The sequence below is a fragment of the Ailuropoda melanoleuca genome, chromosome 8 (genome assembly GCF_002007445.2).
Source record: "Ailuropoda melanoleuca isolate Jingjing chromosome 8, ASM200744v2, whole genome shotgun sequence".
NCBI classification, from domain to species: domain Eukaryota; kingdom Metazoa; phylum Chordata; class Mammalia; order Carnivora; family Ursidae; genus Ailuropoda; species Ailuropoda melanoleuca.
Window position 1 is genome coordinate 93,666,868 of NC_048225.1, and position 24,383 is coordinate 93,691,250.

Sequence of the window (24,383 nt, forward strand, 5' to 3'; positions counted from 1 at the left end):
GCTGGGAGCCTGTTTCTTCCTCTCCCGCTCCCCCTGCTTGTGTTCCCTCTCTCGCTGGCTGTCTCTCTCTGTGTGTCAAATAAATAAATAAAATCTTAAAAAAAGAAAGAAAGAAAGAAAGAAAGGTCATCCTGGATGCTGTGAAGAGAATGGGTAGCAGGCAGGAAGACCAGCGAGGACGATGTTGAGAGATCAGCATGGCTTGAACTGACTTAACGTCAGTAGAAACGGAGAAAAGTAGACAAATTTATGAGATGCGTGATGGATAAAATGATCAGAGCTTGGTCTTTTGTTAGGTATGGAGATGAGCAAAATGGTGGAGCCTGGAATGACTCAGACAACTTTCACCGGGACAGGGGACGCTGGCCAGTGGATAGGCTGACCTGGAATCAGTTCCATTTTGGGATTTGTGGGTTTGAGCTAAATGAAAGTGGCCAGTGTGAGATTCTAGACTCAGAAGAGAGACCTAGGCTGGAGGCATAAACATGGGCACCATCGGGATCCAGGTGGCAACTGAAGCTGAGGGGCTGAGAAAAACCCAAAGAGGGAAGGGAGGGCAAGAAGCAGTAAGGTCTAGAGCAGAGCCCCGAGGAATGCCCGTTTATAGGGGCCAGGTGGAGGGGCTGGAGATGGACCGCCAACAGAGAAGAGTGGGCTACCACAGAAGACAGGGAGAGAGGAAAGGAATGTTTTCAACTGATACAGAACCAAATTTCACTGACTAGGAGACGCTATGGATTATTAGACATGCCTATATTTAATGGCCCGCTAAGACATTATGCTGCCAGTTAAATGGTGATAGATGGCTGATTGTAATCTGATTTCAGAGATAAAAAAAAAAAAACCAAACCACTCGACAACTTAAGTATATATTAGAATCAAAGAGCTAGAATAAGTTGAGGACTAAAATACATCTTTCAGATTGATTAGGAACAGAGCTATTACTGACTATGGTGAGAGTAGTGTTAGTGGGCTCTGGGGGGTAGAAGCCAGATTAGAGTAGCCTGAGAAATGGGGAGAGGTGGCCATTAGTTCCAGGGTGCTTGATAAATAGCAAAGATCTTCCAGAGTTCTGAACCAAGAGATAAATAAGTAAGAGAGGTACCTGTCAAAATATCACTTTTTTTTTTCTGATTAAGCTAATATTGAAGAATCTGCTTTGTATCTGCGTCCAAGAAGGCCTCCCCGTATGGAGCCCCAGAATTAGGCCTGCCCTGATGGTGCTGCCCAGCACCTACCCCTGTGAGGGGCTGCCAGGCAGATCTTACACGTAGAGGGCCGGAGAGGACACACTGCCCTCAGGCAGGCAGACCCTGAACAGAGCAGCGGGCTGGCCTGCACATATGAAGATTCTCCTTTCAAACTCCTCACTCGGCCGAGGGCCGCCGAGGGGCCAAGAGTGTTATGCAACTGGGGCTGCCTTTAAGCAGGGAACATGGGCAAGTGGGGGTAAACCTCCCCTATACCGTAAGAGTGTAGAGATGCTATCAATAGCATGATCAGGAAATTGAGCCATGAAAGAAAGGAAAACAGCGCAGACCAGCTAACATCCTTTCCCTCTGGCTGTTCGGAAGAATTACCCATCTCTTCCACGTGTCTCAATTCTCTTGCCTCACCGTAGAAGGCCAGATCCATTCTCGGTTTTCTCTGTGAAATCCCTATAGTCCTGCCCAAGACAACCTCCGACGTATCTTGATATTATGTTTTTATTTGTTTTGTACTCCCATGTTACACATATAGGGGTTTGTCTCCTCACTGTGTGAGCCCCTTGAACATAGAGACAATATCTTTTCTGTATTGTATCCCTCTTCACCGTGGGAACGCTGCCTGGTCCGTGAGAGGTGGAGCCAAACTGGTGAACTGCATTGAATTGTGTGCCAAGACATGGTGAGATGTAGCGCCCGGTGTAACAGCTGTCCAGGAGGGAGTCAGGGGCAGTTCCCATCAGAGCTGGCACGTGACATTACAGTTCCTGTGTGGGTTTGATTGAGCAGGTAGGTGGCAGACCCACGCCAGTGTCCCATGTCTAATACAGAGATGGTTTGCTGAAGAGCATACAAATCGTTCTCCTTTGTATTAACTTTGAAAGAAGGCAAATATTTGACCATCTCTGAGCTTTCCTACAAAACCTGAAATACGACCAAACCTATCTGGAAGGAGCTGCCCCTCTGAGAAGTGGGGTGACATGCTGCCTCTGCTAGAAGCCCAGGCCTCCTGAACATCTCCAGGCCCCGCTTTCTTTGCTGGCAGAAGAAATCCAGTAAGATGTGTTGGCTCAGCACCCAGCACCACAGCATAATCAGATAAGCCCTGGCCCGTAAAGCTAAGGCTTTATTCCTCATAGTGTATTTTCAAAGCTTGGACAGGAAGCACATTGATGAGGTCTCCTCTCTGTCTGCCTGTATTGGATGGACCTTCTCCCTTCTATAAACTGCAGCAGATAAAGCAGAGGTCACAGACTGCCAGCAGCCTTTATTTTTTCAGTAAGAGCAAAAAAAGGGGGGTGGGGTGGGCTTTGTAGCTTCAGGACAGCTAAAAGAAAGCAAAATTTACAAGGTGTCCAAACCTTGCTCATCTACTCTTCCCCGTAGTCTCAGACGACCTAAGGGAAGCAGCCATAGATGCACGTGGGAGGGTTAAGGATTCCAGATTAAGCTGGAAAGCCAGGACTTCACCATCCTTGGGGTAAGGTACACGGTGGGTGCCTGCGGTAGTGTCCCTGGCCTGTGTCTGGCCTGGAACACAGGGAGCCCTCAGCAGATCGTGTCCACCCCCCCCCCCACCGCAGCCCTCAGTCAGGGCTGGTCTGGGAAGTGGGTGGGTATTACCAAGTTCTTTCGCTGACATCCTTGGAGCTTTTGCTCTGAAAGNAGGGAGTGGCGGGGGGGGGGGGGGGGGGGGGAGGGTGGGAAGCAGGCATGTAGATACCTTCCGCACAGAGCCAAACCCATCGTACTGCCCCACCGGACCATGGACTCCAGAATTGGCTAGGATGTGGGTTTAGCTACTCCAACAGAAACCCAAAGTAATAGGAGCTTAGACAAGAGAGAAACGTGTTTTTCTCTCATGTAGGAGTCCAGATATAAAAGGGCTGATATGTCCACTTCATGGTGTTAGGTGCCCTCTTGCTTCTTGCCTCTTGCTTCTTCCTAACTAGGTTGTCACCCTGGCCTCCTGGTCCAAGAGAGCTCACATCCTTATTCCAGCCAGGGGGAGGGGAAGAGAGGGGAAGGGCAGAGCAAGGACACTAGAAATTGCACACATCCCTTCTGCAACCCTTGCCTTAGCCAGACCTTGGAGAGATGGCCATGGCTAGGTGCAATGCCATCTTTATTCTGGTCATCTTTGTGCCCAGCTGCAAGTCATAGGCTCCATTACCAGAAGAGGAGAGAACACGTGGATTCCTGGGCTGTAGCTTAAGGTCAATGCCGTCTCTGATTTATCCTTTTTCCCATCACCTAGCATGGTGCCTGACCAAGGTAATTGGGCAATCATTTAATTTCTCCAGAGCTCACTTTACTCTCTTTAAAATGGACCTGATGATGCCTGTGGAATTTGCTTCACAGGGCCGTTAGCAGAATTCTTCTTTTACTGTGTCTGCGATTTACTGAGGACCTACTGTGTTCTAAGCCCAGGGCTAAGTGCTTTGTTCACATTAAGTTCATGTAAACCATACCATGGCCCTATGAGGTGGGTCTTATTATCCACCATTTTTAGCTGGGTAAATGGACGCTGGGAGGGGTTTAGTAAGATGCCCATTGCCCTTGGTTTATCTCTGTTCCCAATATCCTTTGAGTGCCTGCTGTGCCCCAGAGCCATGGCTGGGATATAGAGCTTCCAGGGATGGCGTGTTTCCAGAGGACAGAGCACACACGTGATGGGGAGCTGCTCTGGTCAAGCGCTCAGAGAGGAGGTTGGAGCGTGTTTGGAAGCCTGAGCAGGAGTCATCTAGACCAGGGAGCAGGGTGGATGTCTGCGGTGGTGCTCGGAAGGCCCTGAGGGAAGCAGGGCACCAGACCTGGAGGGACTGTAAGAGCCACAGCGTGGCTGGAGGGCAGAGAGTGAGCGAAAGAGGGGTAGGGCCCCCCCCCCAGGCTCCCAGCAGGGCAGTCCGACCTGTGTGGCCCTGAGGCTTGTGTTGAGGGAGGATGATAAAATGCTTGGAAAACGTGCCGGGGGCGGTACCGGGGAGGGGGCCGAGACTTGGCAAATTCTCTTTGTGTCTTAGACACGTCTCAGAGGACCAAGGAGGGGACCCAGATGCGACATGCCTGGCTTATGTGATGAATCCAGGAGGTCTGAGAACTGCCCTTGTCGGCATCTTCATGCCCCTGAACTGCACAGTTCAGTGGGTGTGCACACAGTCTTCTCAGAACTCGCCTGGAAATATTTGTCCAGCTCCTGTTCTCTGTCTCATAAGCAGAATTATTCCTAGGGCTAGGGGCAGAATGGCCGACCCTCCGAGCCTCTCTCAGTGATATTAGGGTCTCTGTGGTCACATTTCACCATCCTGATGAAATGAGTGACAAGGGCCCTCTGGTCTTGAAAGGGCTTGAGGGCAGAGGACCTCCGGATGCCCCAGAGAGGAGGAATCTAGACAGTAGGGTAGGCTGAGAGGCCTGGCCCTCACGGCAGCCTGTGTCCTGGCACGTCTCTCAGCATCCCCAGTGCGGCCCCCAACAGCATTTGAATCCAGGGCTTTAAACAGTGACTCGGCAAGTTGGTGTTGCTGCTCAGTGTATAGAGTATGGAAGGCACTTAGGTGAGTTTGCAGCTGAATGAGGAGACCAGGTACTTTCCTCAAAGGTACACAGTATATACTGGCAACACTCGCCTCTACAAGTGAGCGGAGGAACAGATAATCCAAAACATGGGATAGTCCAGAGGCTTCTGGCTTTCCTCCTGCTGAAGAGCCCTATGCCATGCCTCAGGGCCTTTGCGTCTGCCGTTTCCTCTCCCTGGACTCATCTCTGTGCTATGTCTTTATGCTGGTTAATTGGAACTCGTCCCTCAGGTCTCAGCTGAGACGTCGTAGCTCCCTGAAAGCCTTCCCTCAGCCCTTGAGCTTGAATGGACACTCCTCCTGCTTGGTGTCCTATCCTGTTAGCATGAGGCACTCACTCCTGATATGTTATAGCCCCCTGGGTCTCTGTCTCTCACTACATCATGTCTGTCGTTCCCCTGCTATACCTCAGCCCGTAGAAAAGTGCCTGCCTAAAGTTGCACGACTGACTGAATGAGTTCTTTCTGATTGGTTTGGGTCTGGAAATGGTTGGTGACTTTAGAAGTGAATAGTAACTTATACTGCAGATTTATGTTTTGCCAATACAGGGTACCACTGTGCGCGGTCCTTCTAAGAGCACACAGTAGGGAATAGTGAAGAGAAGCAGCTGGAGAGTTCAGTTTTGTTCTGACCCTTCTGGCCTGCCAAACTCACCCAGAGCCTGTCTTTGAATAAAGAGGGACTTTTCTGAAGGTTTCCAATTGTCAGTTTCAGAGCAGAATTGCTTCCCTGTGACTTTTTAACATTCGGGTAGGCTGTTTGATCCTCCCGGGGACCCAGTTCCAGCACCTCTAGAACTTGCCCCGATCACCCCTCCTAGGCCCTCATTCCCACTTTCCATGTCCCTTCAAGCCTCCTCATGTCGGTATTCCAGCTTCTGCCTGTGCTTAAATTGAATTATCTACAGGGTCTTGGTTTTTTCCCGTGCTCCTTGCAGAGAGCTGCCCTCCCTCTCCTTGTGCCACCTCAACGCCGTGTCGCAGCTCCCACCTACGTCTTATGAATGTTCTGCAGTCCCACGGCTGTACCCCGTGGGGTTGTTTATGTCCACTGCGACAGCGGAGGTGCGGTAAAGACAGCCACGTTGAAGTGGGGGTGGACGGGGGGAGAAGGATTAATTATCACAGGGATGTTTGCTCGGAGTTTTAATTAGACTGCCGTTCCTTACTTCCCCTTTTCGTTCTGTTTTCTCTTCCCCAACTCAGAACATCCACTTAGAATGTATTTTAGAAACCTGGAATGTTAGGTTTTAACATTCTGCACCCAGTGCCTCAGTATAATAAATAAATCAATAAGCTGATTGCCTCCAGTAGTTTGATTGCCAAGTGCATTGGGGTAACTGTTGTTCTTCAGTGAATGATCATTTCATGCTAGGGAACAAGGGATGAATGTGGGTGTAGGGCTTGTCCTGGCCTCTGATTCGTAACCCTGACCTGGGAAGCCATTATTCCCAGAGCTGTGTGTAACTTACAAGCCGCCTGCCAAATGCTCTGTGTCCTCCCCTTTGACAGTTTCCCCAAGTTCTATGTCATAAATACATTTCTCATTTGCCAGAAGAGGCTTGGGTTGGTTTTGAATCTAACAGGCCCTCCGACACCACACTCTTAAATCTCACTAACAGATCATTTATACCCAAAATGCTGCCTTGACAGGAAGAAAGATCGTATGGTTTTCAATTTGAGTTGAAAATCAAATCCAAGTTATAACAACACTGAGACTTCCTGGACTCTATAGATTAATCATGATTATCTTACTGTGAAATACTTTGTGTAGTAGGAACTACTCTCTATTTATTGTTTCTGTCAAAACCTTCTGTTGGAAAACTTTTTCCAGTGGGCGTGTTGTCATTTCTAAAGACGCACTTATTAATTTCATGGTGTGTTTAACTATAATATGGTTGTCCTTTATTTTATGCAATAGGCTGAATTTCTACAGGTAAATCGTATGTTAAGTACATGTGAGGAATTATTATTTTACTTCCTGGGTTCTTTTCTAGTTGGAAAAACTACTCCCAATTTGTTTGAGAAGTATAATGCTCATTCATTAGGTTTTGTTTAAATGCAGGACATTTGACCCTTGAAGAATGTGGGGTGAGGGGCGCTGTTCCTCTGTGCAGTTAAAAATCCACGTATAACTTTTGATTCCCCAAAACTTAACTACTAACAGCCTACTGTTGATGAGAAGCCTTGCTGATAACATAAACAATAACTTAACATGTGTTTTGTATGTTATGTGTGTTATAGACTATATTCTTACAACAAATATGCCAGAGAAAAGAAAATGTTATTAAGAACATCATAAGGAAGAGAAAATGCATTTACAGTGGTATACTGTATTTATCCAAAGAAATCCACATGTATGTGGACCTGTGCAGCTCAAACCCATGTTGTTCAAGGATCAGCTATAATCTTAATGAGAATCAGGCAAGATTACCCATGGGCTTGCACTTTCAGTGGCTCTAGCTTAGTTTTACTACACTTCATCCCAACAGGAGGCTGCAAGGTTTGTCAATTCTATATGTTTTCACTGATACTCAGGACACTCAAGAAAATCTGCTCCTGTGAGAAAACCTCGTTCTTTCTTGTCCCGTTCTTCCCGGGCGGGAATTGGGATCCCAGCTCAGAGCTGGGATCATTTGTGATGTTCTGCTGGAATAGGGTAACTTCCTAAGTAATTGCTCATGGGCTTTTCAGCCCAGAGTTCCAGGATTCTGTGTGTTCTGGTTATCTATTTCTGCATAATAAACCTCCCCTAAATTTAATGGTGTAAGAAATTGATGACTGTTTCTCACCATTCCGTGGGGGTGTTTAGCTCCGTTGGTTGGTTCTGACTTGGGCTTTCCACACGTGGCTGCATGCCAGTGTGGGCCAGGGCTGCAGGCATCTGAAGTCTTGACGGGGCTGGCTGGCTGGCCAGGGTGGCTCATTTGCATGACTGGCAGAGGGCTGGCTGTCAGCTGAGAGCTCAGCCAGACAGCCCACCAGAGCACTAAGATGCAATCCCTGGTGTGGCTTGTTTTTCTCAAAGCGTGGTAGGTGGATTCTAAGAAGGAGCTTCCTAACAATAAGTGTTCCAAGAGACCCAAGCAGAAGCTACAAGGTTTTTTATGATCTGGCCTCAGAAATCTCAGAACATCGTTTCTGCCACACTCCAGAGAAGGGACTAAGGCAGAGTCCAGATTCAAGGGGAAGGAAATTTGGCTATGTCTCTTGATACCTCTTGACCATCTACCATTCTGTGTGTCAGAAGAGCTTTCCCTAGAAGAGTAAGAGTACATAAAGATGAAAGGCATGGGAGGCACTGCAGTGAACTGTATGGAAGTTATAGAATGCTTGCTATGTATGAATGAATGGCCAGCCTTGTTGGTTAGAACTCAGTACCAGGGAGCCCACATTGAATGTGGTAGCATCCCACAGAGAGAAGCATTCCCATCCAGTGGCCCCAGCCCTAAAGTAACCCGCTCATAGCGCGGATGATTGAAAAACACCTGGGAAGGGAATTTAACTAGCGCAGTGTTAAAGGCATTCTTCCCTAAAAGCTCCCCCATGCGTGCACCTTCATACTGAGTAGTAAAACTCTCTTCATAAATCAGAGCTGTACGTTACCTCATAAACACACAGGAAACTGTGGAGTAATGTGTTCGGTACCATTGGTTTGTCACTGACACTGGAGGTGTTTGGAGAAGGCTCTGCCCATGGAATACCTTGTATCCTTAGAACGGATTCTTTGGTGTTTGAGAAAAGATCAAGCTCTGTCCAGGTGCTTGGAAGTCTGATCGTCTCCTTGGCCTGAATGAGGAAAACACCTGCCCTGTTAATCATACGAACTTAAGGGTACCTGGGTTCCTGCAGCGTGGCTGGTCTGGACGCATGCACCGACAGCTCTCCGGAGGGCTATGAGGGTTACTTTCTCCCCTCGTAGCATTGTTTGCTGCCCCTTGCACACTCCTCTCCGGCTCCCTGTGGATTCAAATTTGTGTTTGTCTGTGCTGGAAATTTAGAGGCACGATAAACAACATTTCAAGCTATTTATAACTGGAGGCTGTGCCAGGAATGAATTAGGCTTTGCATTAGACATATGTTAAAACGTTGGACTCAGGGAAGCATAAGGAGAATATCCCTTGATGTGAAAAGCAGATATTTAGAGGAGACTGATAGATGTTTGACCCAGAATATGGTTATGTGGGATTGGTGTTCTGTTGGCTTATTCCATACACTCTTGAGGAATGCCAGGTATGGAGGCTTGGAGATGCTATGTGTAGGGGACCCATGTTTTTACACTCCCAGGAGGGTCCTTGGTAAGGGTGAGGAACATGGAAGGAGGTAGTGGGGGAGGGTGAGGAACGAGGCACCAGACAGACATAAACTCTAGGGCTGTGGACAGAGTATGGGAGAGAATGAACTCCACCCCTACGTGCCTTTTTCCACATGGATCGTCCTAAACAGAGGAGACCTCTCCTGATCTTCAGCTCCTGGTGGAGAGTCCACACCGTCTCCATACTGCTCACCTCTCAGTCAGTCCCACAGATGGAGATCCACAGTTCGCCCTCCGTCCTCCCTTCTCTTTTGCCTGCACTTACTGGCAGAACTCCAGCTCGGCACTGGACACAGTGTGACGTGGAGGGAACTCTCACGTTGGGAGTTACAAAATAAGCAAGACACAGACAAATCATGTGATTATAGATTATGATTGGTGTTTTGAGAATATGGGGGAGTGATAAAGAATAACGGGGTTCCCACTTTGGATAGGGTGTTCAGGAGGTAGCACCCATGACCCCAACCTCATTGGCTAAACTTTGACATGGATTATATTATATGGTATTTTTAAAGTTTCTTAAATTGCACGCTGTTAAGGTTCAAAATAAAGCCTGTTTTTGTTTTTTGGTTTTGCCTTTCCTGAGTCCGTGTTGCAGAATGTCAAAAGGACAGCCATTCTGGGAGACAGTGGGAAGTCAACCGGGATGGCCAGACGACGTCTGGTTGACACTTTCTTCACCAGCACTTTCTCTCCCTAGGGAAAGGAGACGTGTTTGGAGATGTGTTCTGGAAGGAAGCCACTCTGGCCCAGTCCTGTGCCAACGTGAGGGCCCTGACCTACTGCGACCTGCACGTGATCAAACGGGATGCGCTTCAGAAAGTGCTGGAATTCTACACGGCCTTTTCCCACTCCTTCTCCAGGAACCTCATTCTCACCTACAACTTGAGGAAGAGGGTAAGCTGGCAGTTTCGGCTTCTTTTCCACCCAGCGCCGTCTCTGTGCACTTAGGATAACCACACGGGCCAGGAAAAGTCTTCTCGCGGTTTCTGTAAGGGGAGCAGTTGTTTCTATAGAGGTTCTGAGCGTGGCTTGCTCTTCAGAGCTTTTACTATGAAATAAGGGCAAGAGGAATGTTGCTCGATTAAAAGATGGATTCATTTTGCTGCAGAAGGAATTTATTTGTGATGTGTCCGTGTGTTTTCCCAGCAATAGCTAGACCTTCTAGCATTTTGAAAAGATGAGTAAAAAAATGAGGTCATTAGTCAGTGAAATGGCTGAGGGGGGCTACTTAATTAAAGTAAACTGAATTCTTCCCAGTGACTAGGACTTACTAAATGGTGTGAGGCCATTAGTCAGCTTGTCATAGTTTTTAAAAGCTAAGATGAGTCAGTTGGGTCCAGAAAATCAGAAAGGTATGGAATGTGATTGCCTAGAGAATATCTTATAGACACCAGCCAATTTAATGGGTTGAGAAATGATGAGTAGTTTTAAGAACCAGAGAAGATTTCTTGTCTGAAATTGTTTCCTTCATACTCAAATCATCAGGATTGCTCTGTCTCCGTGAGGGTTAAAGTAGTCATTCGTCTGGCACTCTTTAGGTTTCTCATGACTGATTTCTTGCACGTCGTCTGTCTCTTTTACAAGGTAACTCTGACCTATAGAAACCATCTGGAAGGATTGTCATAGGAATCTTTCCAAAAATGACCTCATAATATTTCCTCCAACACTGTTCTTCTCATGGTCCTCGTCTCTGTGGACAGTGTATCACCCTGGGGTTCCAAGTGAGAAATGCTGGCATCATGGTTGATGTTTCTCCCCCTCCCCCATGGTGACTTTACTTCCATCCTTGGGGCTCACTCCGAGCTCTTGGGACACAGCGCCCTGATCCAGACCTTCCCCGTGTCCTGCCCCACACAGTAGGCTCCTGCCTTGTGTCAGTCCACAGGGAGATACTTCCTCCTTTGGCCAATTATGTAACCTTAAAAACTAATTGGATCATGTCACTTCCTTTGTAAAGACTTTTTGCCCCCCCCCCGCCCCAGTTTAGGATAATGTCTGTACACTTCAGGATGGCTTATGTGGCTTTTCACATCTGGCCCTGACATAATCCCCAAGCCCCAACCTCAGCCACTCTTCCCATGCCCCCCCCCACCCCTACCACTCCCAGCATGAGAGCTCTGCACAGCTCTGCAAGCCACACACTTTCAGAGCCCTGGGCCTCTGTGCGCGCTCTCTCTCTCTCTCTCTCTCTCTCTCTCTCTCTCTCTCTCTCTCTCTCGCTGGGCTTCCTCAGCCTGGCATTCTTTTTTCTCCTGCTGTGTGTGACAAATGCCTGTTAACCCTTAAGAGGGCCGAAGTGTTTATTTGTTCATTCATCAAACCCAGTACGCACCAGCTGAGTGAGACTCGACATACAAAGCTGAATCACATGCAGGTCCCTATCTCCTGCAGCCTAAAGTCTAACTGAGAAGATCAACCCAGGAAGGAGAGATGCAGTACGTGATGCTAAGTGCAATGAGTGTGATTTGTACGAGACAGTGTGGGAGCGTGAAGGAGGAGGGCAGCTAAAGGGGGCATTGGGAAGAATGCATTGTGGCAGTGGGCAGGGGGAAGTACTTGAACTGGGTCTTACAGGATTGAGTCTGCCAAACAAAAAGAGGGGGCGGGTGTTTCATTGGGAGGGGCAGTTCGAGCCAAGCCGCAGAGGAAGGAAATAGCCTTTTGTTTTTCATGGTGCCTTGTACAAGGTTCCAAATGCCTATCATCGGGTTGCCCCAACAACATGCTCCCACCTATTTTATTTTATTTCGAGAGAGAGAGAGAGAGAGAGAGAGAGAGAGAGAGAGAGAGAGAGAGCGCACAAGTGGGGGGAGGAGCAGAGGGAGAGAATCTTAAGTAGGCTCCACACTTGGTGCGTGCAGGGCTCGGTCTCACGACCCTGAGATCATGACCTGAGCTGAAATCAAGAGTCAGAGGCTCAACCAACCGAGCCACCCAGGAGCCCCTGCTTCCACCTATTTTAACATCCCTTAATTGTATCGTTGTGTGTGAGTTCCTGCTCAGAGACCTGGGAGGGCAAGGCCTCCATACCTTGATATCCCCAGTGCCTAACCCAGTACGGAGTATAATAAACATTTGGGGATGCCAAGGAGAAAGAGATGGGATCTCTGGGCCTCAGTTTACACATTGTGAAATGTGAGGTTGCGGCTGGATCATTTTTATGGGTCTGTGATTTGAAAGCTGGTCATTCAAATTCTAGTGGGGAATGGGCAGTGGCGGAGAAGCGTGCATTCACGGTTCTTCCTTGTTTATTTGGGAGCATGGAGTGCTTTCTGGTCGTCCTTTTAGCCACGTGGATTCTTCTAAAGTCTATTTTTTAAAATTTTTTTTCCTTCTTTTTATGAAAGCAAGTTGATTATAATCAGCTTTCAGTGTTGCTGATAATATAGGTTGAAAAAAAGCGCAGTTTGGGTTATTTGGAGTAGTTATCATTTTGGAATAATTGTGGATCAAATAAATCTGTCTTTAAAAAAACAAGGACAACAACAAAAACAACAGTGCCTCAGTGGTCAGGCTGCTTTTGTAAGTACAGAGTGATTGACAACTCGCAGAAAGGAAGCCTCAGGGGCAGCATTTTTGAAGGGCTGGTGTGGAGGAGAATTGGGCACGGTCTGTGTAGCCGCTGGGATAGAGGAAGCATGTAAGCTGTGGAAGGTATGAGAAAGAACTTGGGAAAGATCAGAGGTGTCCGAGAAGGCAGCACCGAGTGGTCCTTAAGGTATTTATACACTCCCTAGGTACCCCTCCGACTGAGGCACCCAACGGAAAGTCAAATCAGTTGACCTTCAAATGTCCTTCCAATTGCATGTGCCTAGGAGTCTGGTATGGATCCAAGACAATTTTAGTGAGATCCTTTATAGGAAGAGGTAGCCATTCTTTTTCTTGGAAAAAAGAGGCTTGTCATTTTGGTGTTGCCATCGTAATCTCTCATTGTGTCCTTCTGAGAATTAATTCATAGGGCATAGAAGACAAGAACATTACATGCATGAATTATTCTCGTAGCTATTTTTTTTTCTGGCAAAGTAAAGTGTATTCTTGTGGCTGTTTCTATCTTGGCAAAATCGAGTGTTATTTGCAAAGATTCCTGAGAACATAGTGCCTTTGACACCTGCTTAGGGAGTTGTGTCGTTCTGTAGACGTCCTCTAGTGCACAGCAAAAACTTGGAGCTGGAAGGTGTGACTGTGGCCATCCGGTCTCTCCTCCACTTTTTATCACCTTCATTTCCCAAATAGGACCTTTCAGAGAAAGGTCACAGAGTTGGGTCAGTAATGAAGGAATTGGAGCTGGAAATGACTCATTGCACAGGCCTTTTGTTGGTTCTCCCAGCTTCATGGCCTCCCCTGGCCTCTGCATTCCTACCTTCACCCCCAAAACCGTGTGTGTGAGCTCCACCCTGCTCTCAGCACTGCTCTTGGGGCCCAACACAAGAAGGGACCTGTCACCTCCTCAGTTTCCTCCAGAGACACCTGAAGTCCTAGGCAGGACCCGGAAGCCAATGCAGCATTTTCCTTGCCTGTGGGCACCGAGCCAGATGAGACCTGGGTCTGTGTCCTGCTTCTCCCACTCAGTCCTTCTGCAAGTTGCAAATGCTGCCTCATCTGTAAAATGAGGGTGATGAGAAGTTCTGCCTTGAAGCGTGATTGTGAAGATGAAATGAGATTGTGCTGGCAACGCTGTCACACACAGGGTCTCACACGTGGTACGCGCTCGATTCCGTTGTGGCTTGTTATCATTTTGTTTTATCCACTTGATACCCTACGCCACTCTACTCTCTACTATCGTGTGCCTTTTGGAAAATAAAAAGAAGGCTGTTCTGCCTTTGCTTATAGAGGGTACTCGCTCTGCAGAATGTTCTGTGGGGCAGATGTCTCCGTACGTCTCGCAGCAGAGGAACCAGCTTCTGTGGAATGCTGATACGGTGCTGGCCCCAGTGTCTCTGGCTCCTACCGGTAGAGAGGTCAGCACTCACTATTTCCACTAGTTTCATTCATGGAGGGGAAGACCAGGCCGTTCTGATATCTTAGGTCAGTCACCAGGGAGTCAGGGTTCTGCCAAAAGGAAAGCACAGCACGCTCGTTTCTTCTAAGGGACGGGGCACATAGTTGTCCATGAAAAGTAAGGGAACGTGGGGCTTTCCTCATCCCAGACCCTCGGCATTCTAGGGTGCAGGGCTCTCTGGGCATCTTCCTCCAGGCCCTCGGTGCTCTTTTCTGTGCACTCACAGCTTCGCACGATACTACTAGCAACACTGTCATCAACTCCTGTTACTGCGCAAGCGGCAGCCTCCAGCACCAAGTTGCGTGTGTGTTGGGTCAGCGTATTCAATCCTGAGACGGCCTCATGGCATTATAGTATCAGTCCCATCTCTCAAAGTGATCAACTAGGACCCTGTGGAGAAGAGAATCATTTCTCCAAGGTCACCCAGCCAAGAAGTGGCAGGTTCCAAACCCAGCACGTGCCCCCGATGCTAACCAGCGTTGCGTTGTCCAGGAAAGCCTGACTCTCAGCGTCTCCCATGTTGGTGTTCTTTGGCTTCTGCCTTCTCCTGGTTCAGTGACTTTTCAGAGCTGGCACAGATTATCTCCAAAGTATCTTCACTATCTCCCAGCACACTCAGAAACTGTGCAGTAAAAAGGAAGGAAGAATGGAAGGGAGGAAGAGAGGAAGGAAAGGGGGGGAGGGAGGAGAGAAGGAACTAATTTGTACAGTGAATCATAGTAACATCCCAGTTTGGGGGACATGAGAAGGCTCATGTCTGTCCCTCAGAGTGATGACCCTACCGTGGCCAGGTGTGCAGGAGAGGCCCAGTGCACTTCCCTTTGCTTAGGCAGTAGGCTCACCTGGCCATGACATTACTAACTTACTACACATAGCACCAGGTTTGGGGAGAGGGGCCTGGGTTTGAATCCTGGTTTTGGCTACTGACTAGCTGTGTGCCCTTGGGAAAGTTTCTGAACTAGTCTAAGCTCATCTGTAAAAAGGTCTAATAAAAGTCCCTTTTTTTTTTCATTTTCTATAGGTCAACTTTATTTTTGACTCTTAGTCACTGAGTGGTAGACAAAATCACTCCAAGCACTTTTTTTTTTCTGATAATATTCTTTTTTTANTATAGGTCAACTTTATTTTTGACTCTTAGTCACTGAGTGGTAGACAAAATCACTCCAAGCACTTTTTTTTTTTCTGATAATATTCTTTTTTTAATTTATTTTTTTTTATTTTAATGTTTTTTTATTATATTATGTTAGTCACCATACAGTACATCCCTGGTTTCTGATGTAAAGTTTGATGATTCATTAGTTGTGTATGACACACAGTGCACCATGCAATACGTGCCCTCCTTACAAAAGTCCCTTCTAATTAGGCTTATTGAGGAGATCAGATGCATGAAAACACAGAAAGTGACATGGCACCTGTAGGAACCGCTCAATACCTGTTCACCCTTCTCTCCACAGCCCATTCTCTCCATCCACCTTCAGCCTTAGAAGTTCTGAGTTCATGCTTTCTCCCCTTTGTCTATAACCAAACCCTTTCCTAAGGGCTCTACTGTCCCTTCACCCTGGGGTGAGGATTAGCCTCCCAGCAGGTGCTAGCTGGGAGATTGGGTCCTCCTGTTCATCAGTAGGACAGTAGAGAAAATGTATCACAATTAAATGATGTATTGTAGACAAGTAATTAGGTAATTAACAGCAGTCAGTGCATGCGATAATTGGCATGTGGGTAATTGGTGGGGTGGTTCTCCTTCTCTGTGTGTGGGGCTTTATTTTTAAAGCCAGTGTTGTTGTGGTTTTGAGTATGTTTTGCGTGGCTTGTGCTTATGGTAATTTGTTCCAGGATGGATTTTTCTTAGCTTGATAAGGCCCTAACCTAGTGAGTTTGGGAGGGAGCTGAGACTATAGTTACTGGTGGTTTCAAAGCAGGGGCCTACTAATGCCTATTTTCTACAGCTGAGGTTGCCATAGTGAACCGTCTTGAATACTGTACATGCATTTCTAGCCACCCCCCTCCTCCGTAACCAAAGGGCATTTTCTTCTGGAGAGGAGAAGTTGAAACCATTGGAGGCTTGGAAAAAGAGCTCTGTTCTGGAAAACCTCTCAGTTTTCTTTCTGCACAAATTCTTTTGGAAGGTGAAAAGATGGAAAGAAAGATCCCAAGGCCAGGTGCTTGGCAATGTATCCCCTTCCCCACTGAATCATCACAGCCTAAGGTTTAAAAATGATCTCTACATAGCGCATATATTTTTTTTCATCCTTCCATAGTGAGTGCTTATGTGGAATTAAAATCACCTATTACACTGTCAAATTATAAAGATAATAAAATCAGGGTGTTGGAATTAGGGGTGGGGGAAGGGGACAGATGATGTGAGTGATAAGGCCATAATTCTTGCAGGACAACAGCATAAAAATCAAAGCCAAGGCCCTTTTCCCCCAAGAGGATCAGGGGCTGATGTTAGGGACCTGTGTAGACGTCCATGGATCCTTAAGGATCCTCCCTAATACCCCCAAAACATATAGCAGAACCCCATCATGATCCCTGGGGGGTGGGAGACAATGAAAGCACTCCATGCTTTGTTATGAATCAGCTTGAACTGCAGGTGGCTAGAGTATATGTGGACATTCCTAAGGAAGCAGTAAAGTTCTGGAGTGAGTGTGGGCTTTGAAGCTGGATCTCTGCATCTGGGCTCAGCCACGTGCTTGCTGGGGGTGAGGGTGCAGGGGAGATTGAATAAGTACAGCTGTTCTCCTGTGGATTCATGCTGTTTACTCCAAAGGCAGCTATGGGAAGGGTGATCGTGGGCTGGGCACAGTGTCTTACACATAAGCAGGTGCACAGGTGAGTTACTTTCCTTGCACTATCCAGAGGAATTGGCGGTAGCAGAGCGAAGAAGGCGAGGAGGAGCCCTAATAGTGTGGCTCATAGAATAAGCACATGGAGGCAACAGAGAGTGGTGGTTACAAATGTGGACTCTGGAGTCAGAGTTCTTGGGTTCAAACCTTGGTTCTCCTTAGTGACCATGGGCCAGTTATCTAAACTCCCTGGGCCCCAATTCATTCATTTATGAAATAGGAATAGTAGTAGTACCTCAGAAGGGTACTTTGTCGAAACAAATTCTCCATGTATGTGGTGTTCTCATTATTGTTATTGATGAGCTCAGCTTTTCTGGAAATGAGGAGAGCCCATCAGGTGTTGTAAGTCTCCCAGTAGAAATCTCCCAGACAGATGATTCCAAGACCTGTGCCTGGGCCTCTCAGGTAGCACCAAACGAACAGGTTTGGGAAAGAATGGCTCCGTTGGGTTCGTCACAGATCCTGCTTTCCTCCTAAGGCAGAATGGATAAAGGGAATGGTACAGTCCAACGTGGAGGAGGTGCTGGGGAGGGGCAGCTGTAATTTCTCTTACCCCTTGCCAGCCTTGATGGACTATTACATAGTGTGTTTACCACACGTTAGAAAAGATCTGTCCGAGTTTGGCGAACCATGGGGCCAATGCCATCCTCTGGAGAGTCATGTACCTGCCTGATATTTTCCTAGAAGCGTATGAGTGACTCATAATAAGCAGGGTAGTGCTAATGAGTCCCAGATCACAGGTTCAGTCCCCAGGTGAGCAAGCAGCTTCCCGAGGTCTCAGATGTTGAGTCCAGCATTTTACACATTTATTTGCCCCCTGAACATTTTTTTGAATCACACCAGCAAGTTTCTATTACCTACTCTAGTATACCTGTTGACATCTATCAGAGCTGGTGTTTTACAGAACATCTCGAGGAAACAGGGACCAGATGTTCTTCAATGTCTCTTCTGGCTTCCATGGTCAGTGACCTGTAGAACGGACAGGTCATGTCTGTGAAGCATCAAGAAGCCAAAGATAACTCTAGCAGCGGGAATCCTGCTCACTCTGACCTCAGTGATACCCCGCGCGGACACTGCTGGCAGAGTCTCTGCTTTCTCAGCATCCTCCTGAGCTCAGTTCTCCCCTCACTGCCCCGCATTCATGTCTCAGGGGCAGTGGCCTTAGGTTACCAGCGAGCAGTTTGTCCCATTCGGGCAAACCCACATGTTCCTGAAAGGCTGCTCACGGATGTGTTCTGTCTGGTTCCACCAGTCCCTTGTTGGCCCAGTCACATTTCATGTTCCTACCCATCTGCCCTGTGTCTGTGCTTCCTTGTTTAAGTGCTCCTTCCACTCTTAAAAATGTGCTCTTTGGCTCTGAACAAGTTCTTATGAGTTTTGCCAGTGAGTCGTGGAGGTTTTTATTCTAGCCTGCGCTTTTAATAAGTGGAGAGTTAGGATTGCAACCCAGGCGACCTTTCATAATAATAACTACGTTCTAAGATGTTAGATTGATGGAAGCAAATGTTAGTTCAGCCCCTTCAGCGGGGCTTTGAACACCTGCCGCGGGAGCTCACACACAAAATCTATCCAAGCCCAGATGTCCATACGGATGGTTTCTGGTGTAATGTGTGTCACGGGCCTGCCTGATTTTGGTGCTTCTCATTGCAAACTCTGTTGGTTGCAATGTACTTGTTACTAGTGTCACTTCATGGTCTTGTCCTGTCTGTATTTAACTTAGGCTTCTGGGGTGAAGCTCTGAATCCACAATGGGGCCCTGTCCATATAGCGTCTCTTTAATCTCTCTAGTGTAGGTGAGGCCCCTATCTGTTTTTTTTTTAAAGATTTTATTTATTTATTTGACAGAGAGACAGCCAGTGAGAGAGGGAACACAAGCAGGGGGAGTGGGAAAGGAAGAAGCAGGCTCCCAGCAGAGGAGCCCAATACGGGGCTCGATCCCAGGGATCCAGGATCACACCCTGAGCCGAAGGCAGATGCTTAATGACTGCGCCACCCAGGCGCCCCGAGGCCCCCTATCTTTTGATCCAATAAGTACCAGTCACTTTCTCTTTGTAGCTCTCATCATACTTCCAATGAACTGTTCACTGTAGGTCTTTTTTTGCAGTCTAGAGGCTTCATAAGGGGTGGGCCTTGTCCACCTGATTCACCTCTCTTTCCTGATCAGCTCTCTTAGAGCTTGGTACAAAGTATGTCTTCAATAATTGAATGAATGAGCAAGTGGGCCAGCCATCCATCCATCCAGCCAAAAACGAGCATACAAGTACGTCAGCCTCCTTCTTGTTATTGCTGTAGGTTTTTAAAGGCTTGATTATAAGGTGAAGAACCTCTCCTTCTGTCTGTCTCTGAAACTTTGCCCCTATAGCCCACCTCATCCCTCTCCCCTTTTCTCTCTCCCAGGCCCTGAGTATGGAGGTCATTCAGACTTTGTAGTTACTAGTGATGCCAGCATAAGAGAATAATAATCACCCCAATTTATTGAGTATCTCCCAGGACCAGTATCCTCTAAAGCCTTTATATGCATCATTGTTTCATTAAGATGCTGAGGAAACTAAGGCTCAATTAGCTGAAATAATTTGCCCCAGATCCAATAAGCTAAGTGAAGCTGGAATTGGAGCTCAAGTCTGGCAATCGCCAAGACCATACTCTTGCTTTTGTGCCCCCCTTCTAAGTGGGGACCCCACTTCCCTGAGGCGGGGTTAGCAGCCCTGGTTCTCCAGCCTTCAGTTCCCTGGGAGGAACCTGTCAGCCAAAGGATGACTTTGGAGGCCAAGGAAGGCCCTGCCCATGTCCTGTGTCATTCTACTAGAAAGCAGGCCCCTGGCTGCTGGCTAAAGGCATCGGGGCCTCATGGAGGCACCATCAGCTACATGGCTGATGGCCTTTGAATGTTTGCTATTTGTTCAAAGAAAGGAGAAGGGGATGCTGTGGACTCACATAGTCCAATGATGGAGCGGGAAGAGGCAGAGTGACCCTCCTGACAAGTTTCTCTCTGGGTCAGCTGTGTTAGGAGGAAGCATAGCCTCGGGATGGTGTGTGAGAGAGCTGCGGTTTGTTTCAGTCCATCCTGAAAGGCCACAGGGGTGACCTTTAGCTCTCAGTTGGGGGCCACTTGACTGGAGGTGTGCAGCTGGACATGCCCCTGAAAATCAGGTCGTGGCCCCTGTGTTGGTCAGAGCTGGGGAGAGGCCTTAAAATCTGAGTATGGGTATGGTAGCCATGAGTCTAAGGCCCCTTCTAGTCCAGGAGTAGTCAGCAAAGTCTGTGAGGAGGTGATTTTGAGATGATATTGCTGGGGGGAGGGGGGATTAGCTGACTGGGAGAGAAATACAGTCCCCTGCGGGTACCCGTATGCCTCCTGGTGGACAGGGCAGAGATGGGTGGTTAAATGGCTGATAATCAGGAAGGTGTCTTTGCATGGATGACGGGAGAACAATGGATCTGAATCATTAGGAATGATTAGAATCTGGGAAGAGAGGGCCTCCGGAGGGAAGCCACTGGCCAGTTTGTCCATCCCCCGGGTTTTGTACTAGCTCTTTCCCCACCTAGTTTTGAAGACTCCAGAAGGGAACTGTCCCAGACTTACAGGGTAGGGGCAGCTTCATCTTCAGGGTTTGACTTTTCTGGAGGTGCCTAGAGACCCCAAGGAGACGTGGACCAACATGGATGACATGATGCTTTCAGGGGCCTGAGGGAGCTTGATGCCTCTTCCACCCTCTTCCCACTACACCCGCTGATGCTATAGGACCCCGGCTGCCCCTCAAACCTCTCGCTTTCCAGGCTTTAAAATCCACCTGACTATCCCCGGGTGGCCTGAAGTAGCAAGAGCCAGCATATTTTCCATGAGAGATTTAATTTTTAAAAAGCCCCTTGCTACAGGCAGCCTGCGGAAGATGGTGCCTTATCCCTGGGAGATCAATTTGCAGACAGCTCCTGCATTCATTCTGCTGCATTTCCCAGAGCACTTCTTGCAAATGCTTAAACCAGACATGAAAACAGCTTCTGGTTCACAGGGTAGGGATTTCTAAAAGGGGATCCTTGTTCAGGGGATAGCACCTAAAGTCCTGCCCTCCTCAGGCTGGAGCACATCATATATTTGGCACTTCTGTAGGTGAGGCGTGAGAGCGCATCCGAACCCTGTTGGCCTCTGTAACCATCTGGATGAAGAGAGAAGTGAAGCTGGGTCCCAGTGACTAGAAGCAAGGCGAGGACTTCCCCAGGCTAGGGACAAATCCTATAACAGGTGGCAGCTGGTGGGCAGGGTGGGGGTGGTGTGTGTGTGGAAGAAGAACAGGGAATACCTGTAAGAATAAGAAATGGCATAAAATAAAATCCTTGGTGATGGGTATTAACTGGGCTTGTTGTGGTCATCACTTTGCAATATATACAAATACAGAATCCTTGTATCATATACCTAAAATGAATAGAATGCGGTATGCCAATGATATTTCAATGAACACAACACTGGGAAGCCTGGCAAAGCAAAGTGTGCTACGGAGGATGGAAGTTAGCGGCACGCCGTGTGGGAAACCTTTCCTTCCCTAAAGCCCCTCGCTCAAGCACGTGGAGGAATTCTGCCGTCGGAATTTGATTTAACTTGATTTCATAAAAGAGATGATGTAATGATTATATAAGGTACAGGCGGCGCGAAAGGTGCTGCCTTTCTCTGATATCTTGCCGATTTGGTTTACACTTGGCCCTCAGGAGGACCCGGGAAATCTGGGCAAAGCTGCTTTCTTTTGCCCTAGGACAGCGAGGAGCTGGGGCAAGACTCGGGCTAAGGGAAAGAAAGGGGGTGGAGAAGTCAAGGTGAAGGATACCTGTGACTGGAGGGTTTCGGGAGGATGAGTACGTTTTGCAGATAGTATTTATCGAAGAGAGGAACTTGGCACCTGCTCTGCGCAGCTGAACTTGGCCTGGGGAGGCACATGCCTTTGCTAACCCCAGACTGTGAGCTGAGCTGGAACAGCAGCCCAGGGATGAGCTTGTCTGCCAAATCCAGTTTTCCCAAACCTTCCGCCCCGGGGCCAGTTGAACGTAGCAGCCGCGTGGCTTTGTTTCACTATTAGGCTGCATGTTGAGGCAGCTGGGGGACTGCCAACATTTTCATCCTGGGCTTTCTGCTTAAGCTCTGCTAATTCCACTGTGACATTTCTCTCAGGTTAGAACCTGAGCAGGAATGCTTTGGGCTCAAGGGCTCAAGCCTTGCTCACTGGCGCTGGAGGCAGCTCCTAATTACCTGTGGTCACAAGTGACAAACTCCTCCGAATCTATAACCAACCATTTCGAGCGTTGTCTCCATTCCCAGCAGTCTCGACAGCCCTGATGGGAGAGCTGCAGCCTGTGCCTGGCGCAGGGCGGCACCTCCTGTGCTCTGAGCTTCCTCCTTCCCCCTCTCCCGCTGCCAGTTACTGCTCCGATGGCTCGAGGGCTCGGGGCTCACACAGGAGGCCAGAGCGTGAGTGGTTGTCCCTTTGTCACCGCACAGGAGCTGGCTTCCATCTCCTTTTGCAGAGCCAAGCTCTGTTTGCCTTTGTGCGTGCACACCTCTTGCACAGCCATGGCTGGGAGTTTGCAGGCTTCTCAGTGGACTGGTCTGTCTGCCCACAGTGTGTGTGTGTGTGTGTGTGTGTGTGCGTGCATGTGTGTGTGTTGTGTGCACACACATGAGCACAGCATTCCCTCCTATCAGTGATTAGTCCTAAAGGAGGCTGGATACTACACCAGCCAGCTGCTGGATCCAGTCCCCGCCAGCGTCCTGTTCCTCTCCCAGCGAGGGTTATGGGGTCAGCTCCGCTTGGCTAGGGAACTAGTTTTTTTTCCTTCGGGTTAGAGGTGAAGATCGGCCTGACATCTGTAAGCTTGCTAACCCTGTAAAGTGCCACGTGTAGTCGGCCATTATTTGTCCACCTGTGTACTTTCTAGAAGGTAAATGCCCCGATCTGGGCCGGAGACCCAGATCCTTAGTAATGACAGTGGGCTGAGCATAAGGTGGGGAAAGGAGAAGAGGAACCACACCTGTTAGGTACTCTGAGTGCACGGCCTTGTAGGCCAGGGACTTCGGGTGGCATTTACAGATTATTCATGGCTACAACCCCCTAGTGAGTTTACTGTAGGGTATTTATGATCCTGAGGCTCTGGTTCGGGAGACAAAAGATGCTCGTCCATGCGAACAGTGGGAAGCGGTGCATCCAAGGTCCCAGCCCGGAGCTTGGGAACAAATGTCCAGGGCAGACGCTACTTCCTCCCTCCATGAGGCCACGAGCAGCCCCTCAGAGGAGCTGGCCCCTGGGTCTCATAAGCTTTTAGTGGTGTCGAGACTCCAAGTTTCAATCTCTGTTGACTTAGCTTCCACTTTCTTTGCACGTCTTTCCCATTGTCTGCACGTGTCTGGTAGGGCATGGAAGTCGCAGATTTTCCTCATCAGTCTTGAGCTCGCCAAGGAAAAAAAAACCATCCAGTTGGAAGCTTCTTGGGACTGGCACCGTGGTATCGCCCTTCCACCTCTCAACACACTCTCACCAGAGACATCCCCAAGTGTCTCACTTCCCTGTGGTCACAGATTACCATGCACTGTGTGGCTTTAAACAACGGCAATTTACTCTCTCACATTTCTGGAGGCTGGAGGTCTGAGGTCAAGATGTCAGCAGGGCCTCGCTCCCTCACAAGGCCCTAGGGCAGAATCCTTCCTCGTTTCTCCCAGCTTCTGGTGGCTCCTGGCACTTGCCGGCTTGTGGAAACATAACTCCAGTCTCTGCCTCTATGTGCAGATGGCCTCCATCCCTTGCCTCTGTGTTTCAAATCTACCTTTTGTTTCTCTCACAAAGACACTGGTGGTAGCATTCAGGGCCTACTCTAATTCCAGGATGATTTCATCTCCAGGTCCCTACCTTAATGACATCTGCAAACACCCTATTTCCTATTAAGGTCACATGTACAGGTACGGGGATTTAGGCCTTGCACCTATGTTTTCGGAAGGGTGCATTTTAACTCATAATACCACCTTTTCCTCCCTCTCTTCCCTCTCTTCTTTCTCTTCCTCCTCCTCCTCTGCTCCCCTCTTCTCCTTTCCCTCCTCTTCCTCCTTGAGTCCCCTCCCAGCATAGGAATTTTTTTTTCTCATAAGGAATATTCTTGTATAAGCACTGCTCCTTCTTCTGGATGGTTCTTGGAATAAGGTCCAAGTATTTGGTCAATCCTAGTTCCTTTCAATCTTAAAGTAAAATATTTTCCTTTGATTTTCTCATGAGTAGTATACTCAGAACCCAGTGGAACTCTGTTTGAAAGAGAGATTGACAAAACACGGAAAGCACCAGGATCTCAGCAAAGAGCTTTGTGTTAGACATTATAGAGAGCATCCTGCTGGCAGAGCTTGTGAGATGTTGGTAAGTAATACCCACTGCAGATGGTCGAGAACAATCTCTGCTTGACCTTCCAGCTC

At 48.2% G+C, this 24,383-nt stretch overlaps 1 protein-coding gene across 5 annotated transcripts in view; it reads left to right on the forward strand.

Annotated features, from left to right (window-relative positions):
- The window catches only part of KCNH1 (potassium voltage-gated channel subfamily H member 1), a 353,228-nt gene that overhangs the window by 260,905 nt on the left and 67,940 nt on the right, over positions 1-24,383 (forward strand). For all 5 annotated transcript variants that reach the window (XM_034666902.1, XM_019797426.2, XM_034666905.1 and 2 more), the window contains exon 10: positions 9,798-9,994. In XM_034666902.1, the coding sequence (XP_034522793.1) occupies positions 9,798-9,994 (197 nt within the window). The remainder of the gene's footprint in view (positions 1-9,797; positions 9,995-24,383) is intronic.